This window comes from Xyrauchen texanus, chromosome 26 (assembly GCF_025860055.1).
Source record: "Xyrauchen texanus isolate HMW12.3.18 chromosome 26, RBS_HiC_50CHRs, whole genome shotgun sequence".
Lineage (NCBI taxonomy): Eukaryota > Metazoa > Chordata > Actinopteri > Cypriniformes > Catostomidae > Xyrauchen > Xyrauchen texanus.
The window spans coordinates 4,769,532-4,790,172 of NC_068301.1; the positions used below are offsets into that span (position 1 = coordinate 4,769,532).

At 38.8% G+C, this 20,641-nt stretch overlaps 1 protein-coding gene across 1 annotated transcript in view; it reads right to left on the reverse strand.

The window, feature by feature from the left end:
• The window catches only part of fhl3b (four and a half LIM domains 3b), a 29,584-nt gene that overhangs the window by 2,723 nt on the left and 6,220 nt on the right, over positions 1-20,641 (reverse strand). The window contains exons 2-3 of the mRNA XM_052092409.1: positions 8,622-8,819; positions 3,563-3,737 (exon numbers count right to left, since the gene is read on the reverse strand). Coding sequence (XP_051948369.1) covers positions 3,563-3,737; positions 8,622-8,777 — 331 coding nt within the window. The 5' untranslated portion in view covers positions 8,778-8,819. The remainder of the gene's footprint in view (positions 1-3,562; positions 3,738-8,621; positions 8,820-20,641) is intronic.

Here is a 20,641-nt window from a genome sequence, read left to right on the forward strand (position 1 = left end):
TTACCAGATTACCTTTAGACCGCTACACCACCACCACTCAACTTTTAAACTTTATATGAAGAGCCAGACATAATCTCATAGCTTTGATTGTTTTTTAGGTCTTTAAATCATAGCACTACTCTAATGTCAAATCCCGCCTCTATTACTTAATCTGTCTATGTGCTTGTACTTATCAGCTGTTTGGCAATGGATTTATCTAAAGATGAAACCTCACCCATTCATGCATTGCAGGTTTTTCCTCAAGCCTTGCTTTGTGGGTTGTGGGTGGCCCAGCATGTGTGGTAAGTAACAAGTAGCTACACAGCTAAGTCACGGAGAGGTCTTTGTCACCTAGAGATTCTACACGTGCAACAGCACACGACATGTCTGCCTACACAAATATGCATATTCTCATGAACTTGAACTGCCCTAGATTCTTGTGTAGGAGTTTTATTTATAAGGCACACAACCACTGTAGGATAAGAATGCAGCAATCACGGAGTACAAATTCATGTCCCCATCCAACCATCCATCCATCCATCCATCCATCCATCCATCCATCCATCCAATGATAAATTCTGAGAAATGCTGAAAAAAAAAGAAATCTTTGACTATATATCTCAGGGTGTAAATACGGTAGATCCAAAAAATTGCTTTTGTTTAGTTCCAATCATGTCACTTGTAATCGAGTAAAATCTTTTGTTGACGTGACAAAGCAATCAAAAGTTATAGCATTACAAAAATTATTTATCCTAGTATCCAAAAACATCTCTAAGAGTCCAAAAGCCACTACAAACAAATAAAACATAATAAATGTACATAAGAACTAATTACACAACAATGACAGAAGGTATGCTCCCTCTCCAAAGCATGCTGGCATGAGTAACGAGATCTCATTCAGTTCCATTCTGTGCCATTTGAACCATCATTGAGTGTCATGTACTTGTTGCCATTTCCAGGTGGCCATATGTAATTAGAGTGAACGATCATCTTTGCCCATATTTGGATGACTTCCACCTCTGGTTGCAGCAATCTAAATACGAATACGATTGGTTTAGCATTTCATAACACTAAACAACATACTACATTATTTCCGATGAAGTCATCTGATCCAGGAAAGCTAGCGTGTTTTTAGCCAGATAGCACACTATGTGCTGTGTCCACATTCATGTGGAATATCTAATGATCTATGCAGACGATTATGTGGTGTGTGGACTTGTTTTAAAGATAACCACCTCCTCTATATAATGATATGTAATATTTTATGTTCCATTAGTTTTTTTGTGAAGTTATAAGCGAAAATGCTACATATAAGCAACACTTGTTTACATGTATCATGTATGTCCAAGACAAATACTTCCTTGCAATATTTTTGTCTGTGAGTAAAAAGGCAGGGTTTTATTATACTCTTTGAGAGCTTTCCGATGACATATGACACATGGCTATTTGATCAGTTTGATGTTTTTACCAATTACAATAAAATGCGCAGTGTAAAATTATGAATAAATGATCAAAACCGAACACTTTTTATTTGTCTGTAAATTTCAAAACAATTCTTCAATTGTATTGTAAAGTACAGCTTTTATGCTTTAAAACGATACCTATTATGTGTTGGTAAAGACTGTATTTATTAATATTTTGATTATAAATGTTTTCTTGGTGGAGCTTAAAGGGTTAAACAAGGAATATCCCTTAAAAGAATACAAACTCTATAACCTCAATGACATTATAAACCAGGAAGTTCCATTTTGGTGGGAAAACAGCAACAAAAACATCTGTATAAAATAATAATAATAATAATAATAAAATAAATAAATAAATAAATAAATAAATAATAAATAAATAAATAAATAATAATAATAATAATATATATATATATATATATATATATATATATATATATAAATAAAAACGACTATGAAATCAAGATAATAATACAATTTAATATATATATTTATAAATAATTACAATATAAAATTTAAAATAAATAAAATTAATTATTATAGCTTAAATAATTCAAATGAATTATGTAAAAATGTATTTAAAATAGACTAATCAGCATTAATAAGTACTAGCAATGATCTGATGAATTTTGTAGTATTACAACCCCAATTCTGAAAAAGTTGGGAAAGTATGAAAAATGCTAATAAAAACAAAATCCCTACTTTTTGTTTTTATTAGCCTTTTTCATACTGTCCCAACTTTTTCGGAATTGGGGTTGTAGTTAGTTTGTTTCACTCTAAAAAATTATAATATTAAAACGTTTCTCATAACTTCAATAAATAATACGTTTCAATATAATACCAAACTTTCAAAAGATGGTTTAAAAAAATATCAAAATTAATTTCAAGTTGACACCCTCATAAACTAATTCTCAATCCCTCACTGAGCAAAACTTTACCTTTTTATTTCCATTCTGTTCATTATCTTGCCATTATGAAAATAAACTAAAATGATAATTAATGAAGTTTATGTGCCTCAGCTTGACCAGAGCATATTTCTGAAAGCCATTATAAAAATACCTTTCTTCCGTAAATTACAACACACACATAAAAAAAGTCCCTTCAAAAAGTTCTGCATAACAGGAATGACTCAGCTAGTATTGTGCACAAAAAACAAACAAAATGTATCTAACGCCTGAAGTCTGGAATGTGTAAGTTACAGATTTAACGTACAGGTTTGGTGGGAAAATGGCACACCTGATCTTTGGCTTATGTCTCTTCCCTTTATCTAATAGGTATGAAACGAGCCCACAGGGGGACTAAGGATGACGATATGTTTTCAATGAATGTGGGAGGAGAGAACTGCCACTTTCAGTTTGTAATTGTATCTTTTTGGAAATTTTTCCATCTCTCATTTCACTCAAAAACTAAAAAAAACCCTGAAAAAATCCAGAGAGAGAGAGTCAGGCGACGGAATGTAATTACGGGCATTAGTACGCCGTGTGCTGGTGTCAGGCCCTGAGGCGTGTGTGTGAGAGTGTTGCTGGAAGGTTTTCTCTCTCAGTAGAGCATGTCTGTAATCACACGTCACATCTTTACCGCCGCACCCTTTCGCCTAATCAAAACTCATTAACTCATTTTCAGTCTCGGCGAGCTGAGTGAGAAATACTGTTTAAACCTCATTTCCTGTCTGATTACAGGGTGGCAGAGATGTGAGATTTTAACATTCAGGAATGAAGTTTTCATTCGTGATATTTGTTGTGCTTGCTTGTTTGAGTGGGTAAGGGAGTGTTACAGGATCAGGGAATTTAAGTTGCGATGAGATTCATAAAAATGTGTACATCTTTAAAGCTGTTCATATGTAAAAGCGGTTACCGTTTAGATGCTGCAAAAATGTTTATATTGTAAGTTTAGTGTCTATTCAAATGTACAAAAATGTAAACATTATGTAAAAATATCTACGAATACTTGTATCAGAACCTTTGAAATCTAAACTGGAGTTTTGCTGCTTTTATGCAAAGTTAATTGATAAATATCCAAGGCATTATTCTATAAAACATCCTCACTATACAACATTTTTCAGAACTGCCTAAAACATATGCACAGTACTGTATATAAAGTGTATGCATATAGAACTGTACCTGGCATCACAGTCTTGTCGCAGGCCACACATTTAGAAGAAAACTCGTTGCAGTAACAGTCATTACACACCAGAGCGCCTTCCTGATTGGTGAACGGCTCGTCGGCCAGTGAACGTCCACAGCGCGAGCAGCGGAAACAGCTTTCATGGTAGTGTCTGTCCTCATAATACAGCTCCTGAACACAGACAACACAGGAGTGAGGTTATACAGAATGAAGAGAACTAGAAGTGTCAGATGAATGGATGTCTGTCCACCCATCCATCCGTACAAAGTTCTATCAGTTCATCCATCCATTCATCCATTCATCCATCCATCCATCCATCCATCCATCCATCCATCCATCAGCTATAGTTCTATCCATCCATCCATCTATAGTTATATCCATCCATCCATCCATCCATACTTCTATCTTTTCATCCATCCATCCATCTATAGTTCTATCTTTTCATCCATCCATCCATCCATCCATCCATCCATCCATCTATAGTTTTATCTTTTCATCCGTCCATCCATCTATAGTTCTATCTTTTCATCCATCCATCCATAGTTCTATCTTTTCATCCATCCATCCATACATCTATCTTTTCATCCATCCATCTATAGTTCTATCTTTTCATCCATCCATCCATCCATAGTTCAATCCATCATCCATCCATCCATCCATAGTTCAATCCATCATCCATCCATCCATAGTTCTATCTGTTCATCCACCCATCTAGTTCCATCCATCCATCCATCCATCCATCCATCCATCCATCTTTCCATCCATCCATCTATAGTTATATCTTTTCATCCATCCATCCACCATCCATAGTTCTATCTTTTCATCCATCCATCCATCCATCCATCCATCCATCCATCCATCCATAGTTCTTTCCATCCATCCAGCCATCATTCAATCCATCCATCCAACTATAGTCCTATCTTTTCATCTATCATCCATAATTCCATCCATCCCTCTATAGTTCTATCTTTTCATCCATCCATCCATCCATAGTTCAATCCATCATCCATCCATCCATCCATAGTTCAATCCATCATCCATCCATCCATAGTTCTATCTGTTCATCCACCCATCTAGTTCCATCCATCCATCCATCCATCCATCCATCTTTCCATCCATCCATCTATAGTTATATCTTTTCATCCATCCATCCACCATCCATAGTTCTATCTTTTCATCCATCCATCTTTCCATCATCCATCCGTAGTTCTTTCCATCCATCCAGCCATCATTCAATCCATCCATCCATCTATAGTCCTATCTTTTCATCCATCCATCCATCCATCCATCCATCCATCCATCCATCCATCCATCTATAGTTCTATCTTTCCATCCATCCATCCATACGTCTATCTTTTCATCCATCCATCCATACTTCTATCTTTTCATCTATCATTCATCATTCCATCCATCCCTCTATAGTTCTATCTTTTCATCCATCCATCATTCAATCCATCCATCCATAGTTCTTTCCATCCATCCATCCATAGTTCTTTCCATCCATCCAGCCATCATTCAATCCATCCATCCATCTATAGTCCTATCTTTTCATCTATCCATCCATCATTCCATCCATCCATCCATCCATCCATCCATCCATCCATCCATCCATCTATAGTTCTATCTTTCCATCCATCCATCCATCCATCCATCCATCCATCCATCCATCCATCCATCCATCCATCTATAGTTCTATCTTTCCATCCATCCATCCATCCATCCATCCATCCATCCATAGTTCTATCTGTTCATCCATCCATCCATACGTCTATCTTTTCATCCATCAATCCATCCATTCATCCATCCATCCAGCTATCATTCAATCCATCCATCCATCCATCTTTCTGTTTGTCTGTCTGTCTATCCATCTTATGTGATCTGGTTGTGGAAAATGTACAGCTGAAAAAAGAGGTTGAAGCAAAACAGAACTGCTGTTCCTTTTCAAGTTACAGTGCGAGACCTCCAAGCAACAGAGAAAACATATTTTACTATGTTCCTGTGTTCCAAGCTCTCAGAGAGATGAGAAAACTATCAATTCTGAACACAGAACAGCTTCTGTTGAACCTCCCAGTATTTGTGCAAGACACTCGCTCTTCCAATGCTCTCTCCACAGATTGCTGCCAGAATTCTTTAAATTACACACAAACGTATAGCAAAACTGGCAAGCAAATATTAAACACAGTTGTTCCTTTTAGTAAGTTCTTCTTTTTTTTGTTTTGATTCTGTTGCCTTGTGCTTGTTTGCCAGGTTTAAGCCTAAGACCTGTAAAGCAGCTCTGTGTTTATTTCTGATTTCCGAAACGAGCCAGATTGAATCAGACTGAACTGCTCAGAATCAAATGAAATTAAAATCAAAACTGATTTAAAATGAAATGAACTGAATCAATTAAAAAAAGTTAAACTGAATCAAATTGACTTAAAGTGGGGGTCTGGGTAGCTCAGCGAGTATTGACGCTGACTACCACTCCTGGAGTCGTGAGTTCGAATCCAGGGCGTGCTGAGTGACTCCAGCCAGGTCTCCTAAGCAAACAAACATGCCCGGTTGCTAAGTAGGGTAAAGTCACATGGGGAAACCTCCACGGGATCACGATTAGTGGTTCTCACTCTCAATGGGGCGCGTGGTTAAGCTGTGCATGGATCGTGGAGAGTAGCGTGAGCCTCCAAAAAAACACATGATATCTGTGAAGCACAACAGCTCTGCTCGTGACCTCTGTGACTGATTCAGCCCAGTTCAGAGTTAAACTTATGACATAATAAAAGATGTCCTTTCAGCTAAATCACCCCAAACCATCACGTTTTGGATGACTGATGGAGAAAGAGGGAGAAAAACATGGCACGAGAGAGAGAAAGTAATATTTTATGTCGTGTGGGTTTCTCCCAGTGGGTCTATAACTCAGAGGGTGAGGGGCGCTCTTTGGCATTCCTGCAGCCTGCTCTGTTTTGATTGGCTGTCTCTGTGCTGAGAGAGACCATGAGCAGCTGTGTGGATAGAATTCTGTGATGATACACACACTACACGTGTCTTGTATGTGCTGTGTGCAGTGTAAACTACATGTATGTCACAATTTATGTCTGTGTATGTAACAATGATAAACACATCACATGAACACATATCTCACACATACTACAACATTGTACAAACAGACAAGAAGCATCTGATATTCAGCAACACATGTTTAAAATACTGTGGAAGAGTGTAGATGGTCACTTAAATACAAACACGAGCACCCCTTACAGTGAAGGACTGTGGCAGAAACCTGGTATCAGATGGTAATGCCATGGTGCTTTGATATATATGGACTGAATAATTAACTTATTCATGTTCCATAGTATTTACATAGTATTAAAAGGGACTTTAAAGAATACTATGTTATTATTATGGTAGGTATGCCAAAAATGGTCATCGTGGTCTCAAAAAATATTTTTGTGCCATGGTACATGTCATCATGGTATTACAATAGTACAGTATACGGTACACAGTATTACAATGGCACCTTGTCTATCATAGTACATGTAAAAAACATGGTATTTTCATTTAACCGTGTTGACAAAACTTTAATATTACCCTAGTACCAAACAAAACAAAAAAACATGGTATCGTCATAGTACATGTCTAAAAGCATGTTATTACCATGGTATTACATGGTATTTCAAGTTTACCATGTTGACAAACCATGGTATCACCATAGTACATGTCCAAAACATGCTATCACTATAATACAACATAGTTTTATCATAGTACATATCAAAATACATGGTATTACTATAGCACATGTTCCCAAAAAACATGGTATTATAATTGTACATGTGTAAAACATGGTATTACTATAGTGCATATCCAAAAAACATGGTATTATTATTATGGTACATGCCCAAAAATGTGATATTACCATGGTATGTCCAAAACATGGTATTGCCATGTCCATACCATGATTTTACCATGTAAAACAATACTATGTTTGCATGTAATTAAAACACTGTATTAACCATTTCATGTGTAAAAAAAACATGGTATTTACATTTTACCATGGTGTCACCATGGTACACATCCAAAAACATGCTATTAATATAAAAACATCCTATAACCATGGTACATGTCCAAAAATGTGGTATCGCTATGATATGTTTCCAAAAACATTCTATAATCATGGTATATGCCCACAAAACATAAAGTGACCATGGTATATGTGTAAAAACATGGTATTACCATCGATACTCTATTTCCATTTTACCATGTAAAAATATACGTCAAAAAACACGGCATTACCGTGGTACATTTTCCAATTACCATGGTATCACTATGGTCCCATGTCCATTAGATGTGACCGATGGTGGATTTTGCAGATACCGATAACTAAGGTGGTGGAAAAGGCCAATAACTTAATAGTCAACCGATAGTTTTTAAAAATCATTTTATAGAATGCAAAAAGTTAGTCTTTCCTTATATTGACAGGCATAGACATAGTAGAGATTGAAGAGTGAGAGGTAACAAGAGTCCAAAATAAATAAAATCCCAAAGGCAGTTTCTTGTGCAACCAACATCCCAATACTAACTGTGTGCATAACGCAGGTCTTTTAACTATAAACAAGCCTGAAACACACCAGGGACTCTTATTTTGAAATGGCAAAGACCTAACGTTGTTATTAAGCTTTTTAAAGCCTATAGTACACTTGATGAAGGCTTTTGTAAATATATATGTCATCTGATAAGGTTTAATGAGGAATAAGTTAAAGTTATGAAGTTGGAGACGGGGCACGTTTCCGTGTACTCGCATTTTTCTTTGTGTGCCCTTGTTTCAATTTAGAACACTTGATTATCTCATCAAAATAATAAAATATGCTTTGAAGTGAGGATACAAAAATGAACTATCGGCACTGATTAATCGGTTAAACCGATACATATCGGCCTACTTCTAATGTCCATAAAATATGGTATTACCAGGGTATGTGTCAACTAAAATACAGTATTTCAGTTTGAACATGTTGGTACATGTAGCAGAAAAGCATGGTTTTACCTTGGTACTAAAAATGGTATTACATACATTCAAACTCTTACCCTTGAGTTGTGTCCAATGAGCTCTTTGCACTCCTGACAGGTGTTGGCATACAAACGGTCGTAACAGGGAACACAATGTGGTACATCATCTATCTGGATGTATTTCCTGCCGTACAGGGACTCTTTACAGCCCTCACAGTCAAACGGTTCTGACATGGTGCTTTGCTCCGATCCGAATCCTACAGAGACACTCCAGTCCTGAATGTTGAACAAACACAAATATGATTTAGACAAAGATTGCTTGGGGTAACTAACTGAGCTGTGCTGAAAAGAGACTTTCCACATCCGAAAGAAGCGCCTAGCAATTGATAAAGTCTGTAATCTGAGATGAATCTGTTTCGATTTGATCAATCTTTCTTCAGCACAGTACAACCAGAGGTTTTTAATTAAATGACTGGAGTAAATTAAATACTCTGTGTGTGTCTTGAAAGCAAGATAGAGAGAGAGTAAGTGTAAGTGTGCCAAAAGGCACACTAGGGATTTTGAAGTCTATTGCATTATCTCTGATTAAAAGGATAAAACAGCCATCAGGATCCAGTGGGAACCGAGCGGTCACATTCTATATCTGTGTTTAATCTGTGATCTGCTGTGTGTGCTGGGGAGAGCGTGAGAATACAGGCATTCCCACACTAAACTATTCTACTTTTACTTTTTTTGCACAAGGACCAATCAGAGACAATCACAATCTCAGACATTTAAAGTCAACATGAAATAGCATTCGCAAGTCATTTTACTTCCTCAGTCTGGCGTATTGCAGAGAGAAAGAGGATGTTGGCAACTTGGCATTAAATAACTTTTAATGTAAAAAAAAAAAGAAAATAATAAAATATGTAAAAATTAACATTAACCGAGATTAATGAATGCTGTAAAAGAATTGATAATCCTTAGTTCGTGTTAACGAATGCACATTGGCAAGCAAAAGTATGTGAACCCTTTGGCATTAGCTGGTTTTCTGCATTCATTTGTCATTAAGTTACAAGAACAAATACAATGTGTTTAAACTAACAACACACAAACAATTATAATCTTTCATGTCTTTATTGAACACATCCCAATAAACGTTCAAAGTGCAGTAGAAAAAGTAAGTGAACCCTTGGATTCAATACTTGGTCGATCCTCCTTTGGCAGCAATAACATTAACCAAGCGTTTCCGGTAGCTGCGGATTAGACCTGCATGACGTTCTGAAGGAATTTTGTTCAATGATTCCTCCAAGTCTTTATCTGTCACTCTAGGGATCTTTTTAACCTCATTGAGCATTCTGCGGTGTGCTCTTTGAGTCATCTTGGATGGACGGCCACTTCTAGGGAGAGTAGCTATAGTACTAAATCGTCTCCATTTATTGACAGTTTGTCTAACTGTGGACAGATGAATATCTAAGCTCTTCGAGATAACTATTTCATCCATGCCAGCTTTATGCAAAAGCAACAACTCTTGATCGTAGGTCTTCTGGGATCTTTTTTTTGTGAGGCATGGTGGTGTGTTATAAGTTTAAACAGATTGTGTTTATTCATTATTGTAAACAAGATTTTAAGACAAATTTATACATAAATGCAGGTAATTACAAAGGGTTCACATACTTTTTATTGCCGGTGTATTTAACTAATGTAAACAAATACAAACGTATTGTAAGATGTTAACAATAGTCTTTTTAAGAGTAGGAGCAAGTTATTTTCAATTTAAGATAATGCAGACAGATTTTTTGTTATTGAAAAATCGTGAACAGAATTTGAATTGAGAATTTAAACTTTAAGGAACTTTTGTTGCAAAAAGTTGTAGTAATTAGTTGGAGATGAGAAAATCACACACTCAAAGAAATATAGAGCCTGTTTTTAAGATTTAGGCATTTCAATTTAATAACCAAGTTCCATCAAATTGAATTGTGTAATGAAATAAAAAAATAAATAAAATAAAATAATACAACTTATTATTTTTTGGAGTGTACGAGTTGGCTCGTACAAAAACGTACGAGTTTTCCTCCTATAGAGAAAAATAAATGAACCGATGAACAACTCAGCGGTTAAGGCTCTGGGTTACTGACCAAAAGGTTGGGGGTTCAAGCCCAGCACTGCCAAGATACCACTGTTGGGGGTTCAAGCCTAGCACTGCCAAAATACCACTGTTTGGGGTTTGTGGCAGGGCGGAGGGCGGGGCCGGGTCGTGATCCTACACACCCGGTCCCGTATTAGGTTAATTATGCCTCCGTGAGGTTTAAAGGCTGACTGCAGAGGGCCGTGCGGGAGAGAGAGATCGTTAGCGGACATGTCCGTCATGTGTGTTTGTGTTGTCTTTTAAGTTTTCCATTAAACTATGATTTATATTGTCAAGCCGGTTCTCGCCTCCTCCTTGCCCATCGTTTAACTGTTTTACATTGGTGCCGAAACCCAGGAAGGAGGAGGGATACGCCGTAGTAGAGTTCTCGCCACTACCGTCCACCCCAACGGAGCAGCCGTGGCCATCTGCCGGGGAACGAGGAGCCCAGCCACCTGAGCGAGGACGATGGCCGCCGACCGCGAGGGGAGGAGGGGCTCCTAGCCGACCGCCTGGAGCGAGAGAACCGCTGCCAGGGGTGGGGGAGACCCCTTCTAGTCCCCGAGAACGCGGCGGGGTGTTCCGTCTGCCAGGGGCTGGAGGACTGCCTCGGATCCGCCCGGAGAGGTGCGGCTGTCGTCCGATAAAGGGTGGAGGAGTGGCCGAGGAACAAGCTGCGGCGTATCGGAGAACTGGCGAGTAAGTTTTTTTTTTCCATCTCTCTCTCCGCTCTCTCTCACTGTCGCTCTGCGTTGGCCTTTATCCTCTTTTAAATTTTACAGTTTTTGGGGGGGTACTACACTGTTACAGGAGTACCCTCCCATTTTAATCATTTCTGTTTCCCTCCCCTTGTCCCCTCCCTCGTCCAGGTAGATGGGGATGACCTGCCGGCAGTCAGCTGAAGGCGCCTCCCCCAGGGAAAGGGGGGGGAGATGTACGTCAGGCCGGGGGCTCCCCAGCCTGAGAGAACGAGGGAGGAATGTGGCAGGGCGAGGGCGGGGCCGGGTCGTGATCCTACACACCCGGTCCCGTATTAGGCTAATTATGCCTCCGTGAGGTTTAAAGGCTGACTGCAGAGGGCCGTGTGGGAGAGAGAGATCGTTAGCAGACATGTCCGTCATGTGTGTGTTTGTGTTGTCTTTTAAGTTTTCCATTAAACTATGATTTATATTGTCAAGCCGGTTCTCGCCTCCTCCTTGCCCATCGTTTAACTGTTTTACAGGGTTCAAGTCCAGCATTGCCAAGATACCACTGTTGGGGGTTCAAGCCCAGCATTGCCAAGATACCACTGTTGGGGGTTCAAGCCCAGCATTGCCAAGATACCACTGTTTGGGGTTCAAGCCCAGCATTGCCAAGATACCACTGTTGGGCCCTTGAGCAAGGCCCTTGACCCTATCTACTCCAGAGGTGCTGTTTCATGGCTGACCCTGGACTCTGACCCCAGCTTAGTTGGGATATGTGAAAACAACTGCATTTCATTGGCTCTGTACCTGTACTCTGCACAATGACAATAAAGTTGAATTTTAATCTAAACAAATATGGAATGAGTAACTCAATTTGTTCATAGATGTTTCCTTTCGTAAAATAGTCATAACATTTTTAATTGCATAGCGGTTTTAACAACACACATTGTTTCAAAGCAGCTTTACAGAACATTATGCTGTAACAGGAAATGCTGAAATGTCTTAAAAGTCCTCATTTTTTGATCCATCTAAATGTGTTAATCTTTAGGCCCCCCAGTTAGCAAGCCAAAGGTGACTGTGGCAAAGAACACAAAACTCCATAAGATGTTTGTTAATGGAGAAAATGAACCTTGGGAGAAACCTGACTCACTGTGGGGGCCAGTTCCCCTCTGACTAACATCATAGTTATCTATGTGTAATGCAGTCTTGTTTTATGTGAGTAGGTGTTGGTGGGCAATGTTTAAACAAAATAATTTTGTATGAATTGTATGATTAATGATTACGTTTCTTTGAAGCCCTACCCGAATTGTCTGTGGACGTGCAGGTCGATGAAGTGATCTTTTTATTTGGATGATGAAGGCTTTAGTTGGTGTTAATTACTGTCTATGAATTCATAGAATACATAGATAATAAATGAACGGCCTTCATCACGGCCTTCATCATCCAAATAAAAAGATCACTTCATCCATGTGCACTTCCGCATTCAATTCATGATGGACCAGGGATGGATTACCAACCGGGCCCATGGGGCCTTGATTGCCCGGGGGTGCCCTTGGCTTCAAGGCTGCACGATCTAGTTTGGTGACCCCCTGTTGGAAAACCATTTTGGGCATGAACAACGACCCCCCCACCCCAACAACTTTTGGGCATGAACAACAAACCCTCCCCCGCTCAACAACATTTGGGTATGAACAATGAACACCCCCCACCCAACAACTTTTGGGTGGAGGGGGGCCCTTGGAGATAATTGGCCTTTGCAAGTCATAATCCGTCACTGGGATGGACTTCAAAGACACTTAAAATAATGTTGGATAAGAGGCTAGCTCAAATTTGATGCCTGATTATAAATTACAAATTGTGTTGATTGGTTGGTCTCAGTGGGAATAAAAGTTGCACCTTTTTTAAAGGACAATTTGTATGATATCTTACGATTTTGCCATCTTGTACGAATTATAACGAGTTGGGTTTACGCAAACCTTGACGTAAAAAACCCCCTAGTAATATCCCCCCAAAAACTGACAAACTACTAGTCCTAGTTTGTCTCAAACTGCTTCCGTTTGCCCACTTTTCCCATCTCTGTTTATTTATTTGAAGAACAGGCCCCATCTCTCCTCTGGCATTCTTTGTGGGAGTCGTCTGTGGAACAGAATTCTGATTGAGGAACATGCGGATCTAATGAGATATAAAACTCCCCAAGGGTCACAAACATCAGCACTCCCCTTTAAAACACACTCACTTCACATCCTGACCCTTAAAATCTCACCCCCAGTTGAGTGAATGAGACCTTAAACTGTAAATAGTAATGAATCACGCACAAATTCCCTGAAAACCATCTTGTTTTTGCCGAGAAATGCGAGAGGGACACAGTTGCAGGATTGAAAGAGGAGAATGACTCCTGATATAAACAATGCTACTCCATCAGGGTTCACTTATAATGCATTTTAGATTAGATAATTATAGAGAGGAAGAGATGGTTTCCACACAGCAAGCATTCCTCAGCAAGACAAAGTAATGATTAACTAATTCTGACTGTTGACATCCTCCTTCAACAATCTGTTATAACTGTATATTCATTTTGAAACTTGGTTACACTATGATTCTGTGTAAGCGTCCTCCCTGCTGGAAAATCCAGCTTAAGCTGGTAGCTGTGTTTTGGAACATGTTGGCTGCTCCAAGATGGCCCTAAGCTGGTCAAAGCTGGTCATGACCTGGTCCAAGTTGGTCGACCATCTACCAAAAACCAGCTTGACCACCTTGAGCTGGAATGACAAGCTGGTAGCTAAAGTTAAAGACCAGCTTGGACCAGTTAAAGAGCAGCTTGGACCAGTTAAAGACCAGCTTGGACCAGTTAAAGACCAGCTTGGACCAGTTAAAGACCAGCTTGGACCAGTTAAAGACCAGCTTGGACTAGTTAAAGACCAGCTTGGACCAGTTAAAGACCAGCTTGGACCAGTTAAAGACCAGCTTGGACTAGTTAAAGACCAGCTTGGACCAGTTAAATACCAGCTTGGACCAGTTAAAGACCAGCTTGGACTAGTTAAAGACCAGCTTGGACCAGTTAAAGACCAGCTTGGACCAGCTAGAAACCAGCTACCATTTCCCAAAACACAGCTATCAGCTTAAGCTTGATTTTCCATTAGGGATAGAATGTACATAATGTAAGACGAAAGATGTGGAGAATGTGGGAATAATTCCAAATGGTCCTGAAATAATAGGTGACACTTTTCCCAAGTTACACCAACATACCAGAGTCTGCGTGTCTCTCTAGGTTAAACATAACAAAGTAAAACAGAAAGCTTACTTCACAAGAGCATTTGCAGTGTTGGAACAATGGTGCTACCAGTCATGATATCATTGAATGTGGACGAATAGTGGAGGACCTTTGTGACATTTGTGTTTGTCTGCCATGGTTACATTGAATGTGCAAAAATGTCACGACTGTTGTGTTTGTCAGCCGCGAGTCTGAGGTTGCATTGCAAGAGATGTGAAGAATGTGAGCTGCTCTCTAAAGGGGATATATTTGGAGACAAGCAGGTATAAAAAATGCAATTTACAATGTAATTATAATTGCAATTCAGAGCATGCAAAGATGCAGATTATACATCATCACAAGTGGTTCACTTCCGTGATTTGGTACGATTGCTTTCATATCAGCAGTGAACCGTACTTGAGTTCACATGAACTGTACCCCAGACCATCTTTTCATGCACGGTTCACGAGTGTGACCCAAGTTCGGAAAATAGCGTTCACATCATCCAAACGAACTGAACTTTGACAAATAAAATAAATCCATAAGACCCCAGTGGTTAAATATACACGAATAATGCAAATTGCCAAAAAGATAAGAAGAAGAAGACCTATCATGAATGTGGATAGACGGGCTGATGAAAGTGGACATTTTTGGTAAAAAAGGACTTCAAAATTGATCTGTTTCTCATCCACACCTATAATATCACTTTTGAAGATCTGAAAATAACCACTGTAGTCTTATTGATTACATTTATGCTGTCTTTATGTGCTTTTCGGCGCTTTAAAGTTCTGGTCACCATTCACTTGCATTGTACTGACCTACAGAGCTGAAATATTCTGCTAAAAATCATTTCTGTTCTGCTGAAGAAAGAAAGTCATACACATCTGGGATGGCATGAGGGCCATTTTTGGATGAACTATCCCTTTAAGAAAACAAAGTCTTTTTTTAGGAGCATCAAGAGAACCGTGATTTTTCCCAGTGGACCGACTGCAAAAACGATGAAGGGGACCAATAATTGGGGTAATATGCAGAAGGGGACAACAAAACACATTGCAATCAAGGGTCGACAACTTCAGCCAGTTCTCCTAAGCAACCAAAATGACCTGGTTGCTAGGTAACCTCCTCGTGGTCACGATTAGTTGTTCTCGCTCTCAATGGGGCATGTGGTAAGCTGTGTGTGGATCGCGGAGAATAGCATGGGTCTCCACATGCCATGAGTCTCCACGGTGTCATGCACAAAGAGTCACGCGATAAGATTGACGGTCTCAGAAGCGGATGCAACTGAGACTTGTCCTCCGCCGCCCGGATTGAGGTGAGTAACCGCGCCACCATGAGGACCTAGTAAGTAGTGGGAATTGGGCTCAAAACCAAATATAATAATAATAATAATAATAATAATAATAATTCAATAAGTTATTTTTACCTTTTGTGGGATTTTTTGTTTTCTGAATTATTATGTATATCTTGTTAAAGAAAACAATTGATTACGACATGTAATATTATGCGACTAGCTTTTATAGGGTGACCATACGTCCTCTTTTTCCCGGACATGGCTTCTTTTTTTGGACCTGAAAAAAAGCGTCTGTCCGGGATTTCAAAATGATCTCTAAATGTCCGGGATTTGGCTTTGTCTATGTATTAATGTGCTCTCCACGGTTAGGACTATCATACAACCTGTGTATTTGATACTGTGCATCGGTTTCACGCGTATACGTGTCCTTATGTGATTATTCTGGCTCAGAGCGGCAGAGCGTGCACTCTCTCAATATACATTTCTCGCTCTCACTTGCGCGCGCTCTATGTGTGTGCGGGAAAGAGATCGTTCAGACGTGCTCTGCCGCTCTCAGTCATAAACATTAATAGCATAAGTACACTTAAAAGTAGGCACCCCAACACACTGTTAAATATGACACCTGTCATAACACACAAATAGACCATGATAGAAATTGTACAACTCGGTCCGTCAGATATTTGTAGCGCAACCTGTAAACGTGTGACCTGTAAAGCTGGCACTTGTGTGTCAATGGCAAAAAAAAGTCCGAAAATACAATGAACAAGAACCCATGTAAGGGGTGAAAGCCCTGTGTTTCACATATTATCCATAATCAATATTATGTGACAAGCACAAACCGTCAACCCAAGGACAGTTTGTCATAATAATTTGATCTTTAGGGAAGTAGGCTACACCTGGGCACAGGAGGAGGACTGCAAAGTGTGAAGTATTGAATAAAAATGATTTTTCTCTAAGGCATCTGATCATTTCTGTTTTATTTTATGGCCATTATTAAATGTATCAATGTTACTATTTATTAAATATATAAAATACATTTTATTTATTTAATTGTATAAATATTTATAAATGCTAATATTGCTAATTAAGTAACTTGTAGTGTAGCTAACTGCTTTTTAAAAGAGTAGCTTGACTGTAGCTTAACTATTTTAAATTATGAGTAGCTTGAAACTTGTCAAACTACGTACAGTTTCAAAGTAGCATCCCAACACTGGCTTCTCTTTATATACTTTATCTCTTAAAAACACATCTGATTACATTCCAAAGAACGCTATATAACTTTCTCCATTACCTAATCCTGCCATCTCAACAAATAAAACACAGGCTAACAACTAATAATAGATATTCCACAGCATTCAACACAACTAAACCTGTTTCCAAAAGGTGCAAACAGATTAATGACTGTTCCAATCCACATGCAGGCCCTTTTCTTAACAAGCTGATCTTAGATGCATCCAAAACGTATGAACATAAACTTCTGTGATCCATGCCTAATTCACACAGACCCCATGCAATTCCAGAAGCAGGGAGGGTGTCTGTGTCTGGATCCACCCAGGGGTAGAAGTAATATTTTTCATGACTTATTTTCTGCATTTTATCATGCGTGACCATTATTCGATATGCAAGTATAATGTAACTATGTACTGCTCGTGGCTTCATTGTATAGACTTTACATGACAACGTTTTTTGAATATTCACTCTGTAATGGAGTCCGTGCGGGCAAGGGTGGCTGCCTATATCGCCTGTAGAACGGGCCGGTGCTTGTACAGCAATGGGCTGGCCCAAATTATGAAACGCCTGGTGGTCCCGGCGGCCCCGTCTGCCCCTGGTTCCACCTCATATATTTCAGAAGCTACATGTCTCCAAAGAAACACACTGCTTAATGATGTGTAAAACCCAACCCCAGAACAACACAAACTTTCTTTCAATGTGGTTTCCAAAGGTATTCCAGATCAACGCACCATTACATGAAAAGAACTGAAGAAATAATGAACCTCTAATTTTAACCAAATCACTCACACGTATATGAACACACAGTACATGTTATTCAACAACAACAAAAAGGCTCAGACCCTATTTTTCAGTGGTTGGAAATGAACCAGCTGGTTAACTGTGCATTTTGTGTGTGTGCTGTATTAAATACCATTGAACACCTGCGGGCCAAACGTACTGCACATGTTACGCAATCTTTATGTTCCATTCTACATCTGTTCCAAATTAATCACATATTAAAAGTGTGTTGTTTGTGGATTTTAAATGTATTTCAGATTTGTGGCATTACTGAACCACCACAAAAAAGTACTTGTATGTCAACTTGTGGATTTAGTAATTCCCATATTTCTGGGATGTTAAAGAGCAAGACTCAGAATGAACAGGAGGACAAGTGATAAAACGAGGCATGAAAAACTCAAATGAAGCACACTGTTATCAAAGCAAAACTTCCTAGATTAAATGGAAAATTCCAAAATTAAACGAATATTCCAGGTTCAATACAAGTGTAAAGCGATCAACGGAAAGGAGGAGGCGAGAACCGGCTTTTCAATATAAACAATAGTTTAATGATAAACTTAAAAGACAACATAAACACACACATGACGGACATGTCCGTAAACGATCTCTCTCTCCCGCACGATCCCCTGCAGCCGACCTTTAACCCTCACGGAGGCTTAATTAGCCTAATACAGGACCGGGTGTGTAGGATCACGACCCGGCCCTGCCCTCCGCCCTGCCACAACAAGTTAAGCTCAATCGACAGAATTTGTGGCATAATGTTGATTACCACAAAAAAAAAAGAAGAAGAAAAAAAAAGAATTTCGAATCATCCCGAACCATCTTTAAAAACAAGGTACTTAAAATGGAAGTGAATGAGGCACATTTTTGGAGGGTTTTTAGGCAGAAATCTAAATCTTAAATGAATTCTTCACAGTTTAAATTGGTTTAAATTATTCGGTCATTTTACGGCATTACCTCGTCATGGCAACAAAGTTGTAAAGTTGTCTATAACTTTACACAAAAGAGGTTAGTAAGCGATTTTAACACACTTAAATCACGTTAACACAAATATTGTTTACGTCTTATGAATATACTTTTGAAACTGTGAGTATTTTAATGTTTACGGATTGGCCCCCATTCACTTCCATTGCAAGTGCCTCACTGTAACCCAGATCTTTGCTTTTTTAATTCTTAAAAAAAGAAAAGAAAAGGAGGGACATTTTTATTTTTTGGGTAAACAACATTATGCTACAAATGCCGTCGATTGAGCTTAACTTGTTTTAAACTCAGAATATTCCTGAGTTCATGGTACATAAAAGGTTTTATGGTACACTGTAAACCCTGATACGTTAGCAGAACTCCAAAAATTTGAGGCAATCAGTTAAATCAAATTTCCAAGATTACGTTTTTTATTTATACGATTTTTATTGATTTTTACGAACACATGCATGTTGATTGCTCTTAACTTGAAATATTGAGTTAGCTAACTCATAATTTTAAGGGCACTTAACCTTAAATTCAACTCTTTTGCTGAACTTAGTTTATTAGTTTACAATTACCAAGTAGATAAAACCTAACTAGATAGAACTGGCTAGTACAGTGAATGCTAGCATGCTAATTGATAACACTATCCTTTGATTAGCATAGCATTTAGCTCATGCTCCAGTATTCACCACAATGGCAATCCCCAAAAACGATAACATAACAAACTCTTCTAAATAACTCAACATTAAACCCTAACAAGTCTCCATCCTTCAATTCATCTTGCTCAAAGATGACACATTATATAACACTTCATTTAAACATTTACTCATCCCTGTCGAGTGCCATGCAAAGCATACTAGGAAATAGAAATCCCCTGCCCAGTTTCAGTTAAATTTATGTTCCTGTAAATTTAAAAAGACATTAAAACAATTCAGGGTGCTTAAAAGGTGTCGGTTACGTGAACTCAACAGAAAGAGAACGTTTAAATACTCATCAAGGATTTATTTAAACTAGTTTGTATGATGTATTTACCCCTAAAAATTAAATAATGTGAGCATTAGGGTTTACAGTATACAGTAATATCTCAGTTCACATCTTGGGATGTGTCTTCCTGCTATGGGACTTGTTAGAGCCAGTTTCTGATGTTTAGCAAAAAATACAGCCATCATAAGAAGGTTATTAAACATATGTATAAGCCAGACAGGGTTTATTAAGTGAGATTGCATTGCTCACTCTTTCCAGTTTTGGTATGTGATCTCAAAACACTTCAATAAGATTAGAGAAGGTCTTCTAGCACTGTGTAAAGGAGATCCCGTCTTAATGTATTGTCATTTTCAAGCAACAACAATAATTGCAACTACAGTGTTTGGATTCAATGGTTATTATGGTCATTTAAATGTGTTGTGTGTAATTTCGGCACCACTAGTGACACCGAATTAAGTAGCAAAAACCACTGTTCTCTAACAGGTTTCTTGAACTCCTTGCCTCATCTGTCAATGGTGGGACAATCAGAAAAGCTTGCCACAAATTCACACCATTGGTTGAGCCAGTGTTGCAAATGCAGCTCTGATGTTCTTCACTGGCAAAGCTCCAGCAATTGTCTCAGCCCCGCATTCTCTGCCCCGTACCACCCAGTTGGAATGCCAGTGTGGTCAGGGCCATGGCAAAGAAGAATCAGATGGGTTTAGAAAAGGGCAAACAAAGGCATTTTTCTGCCTAAAAATGGCACATTCCATTCTCCAGAAAAACAGATGGGAAAACCAGATGCAGTTCTTCGAAGACCAACATTTC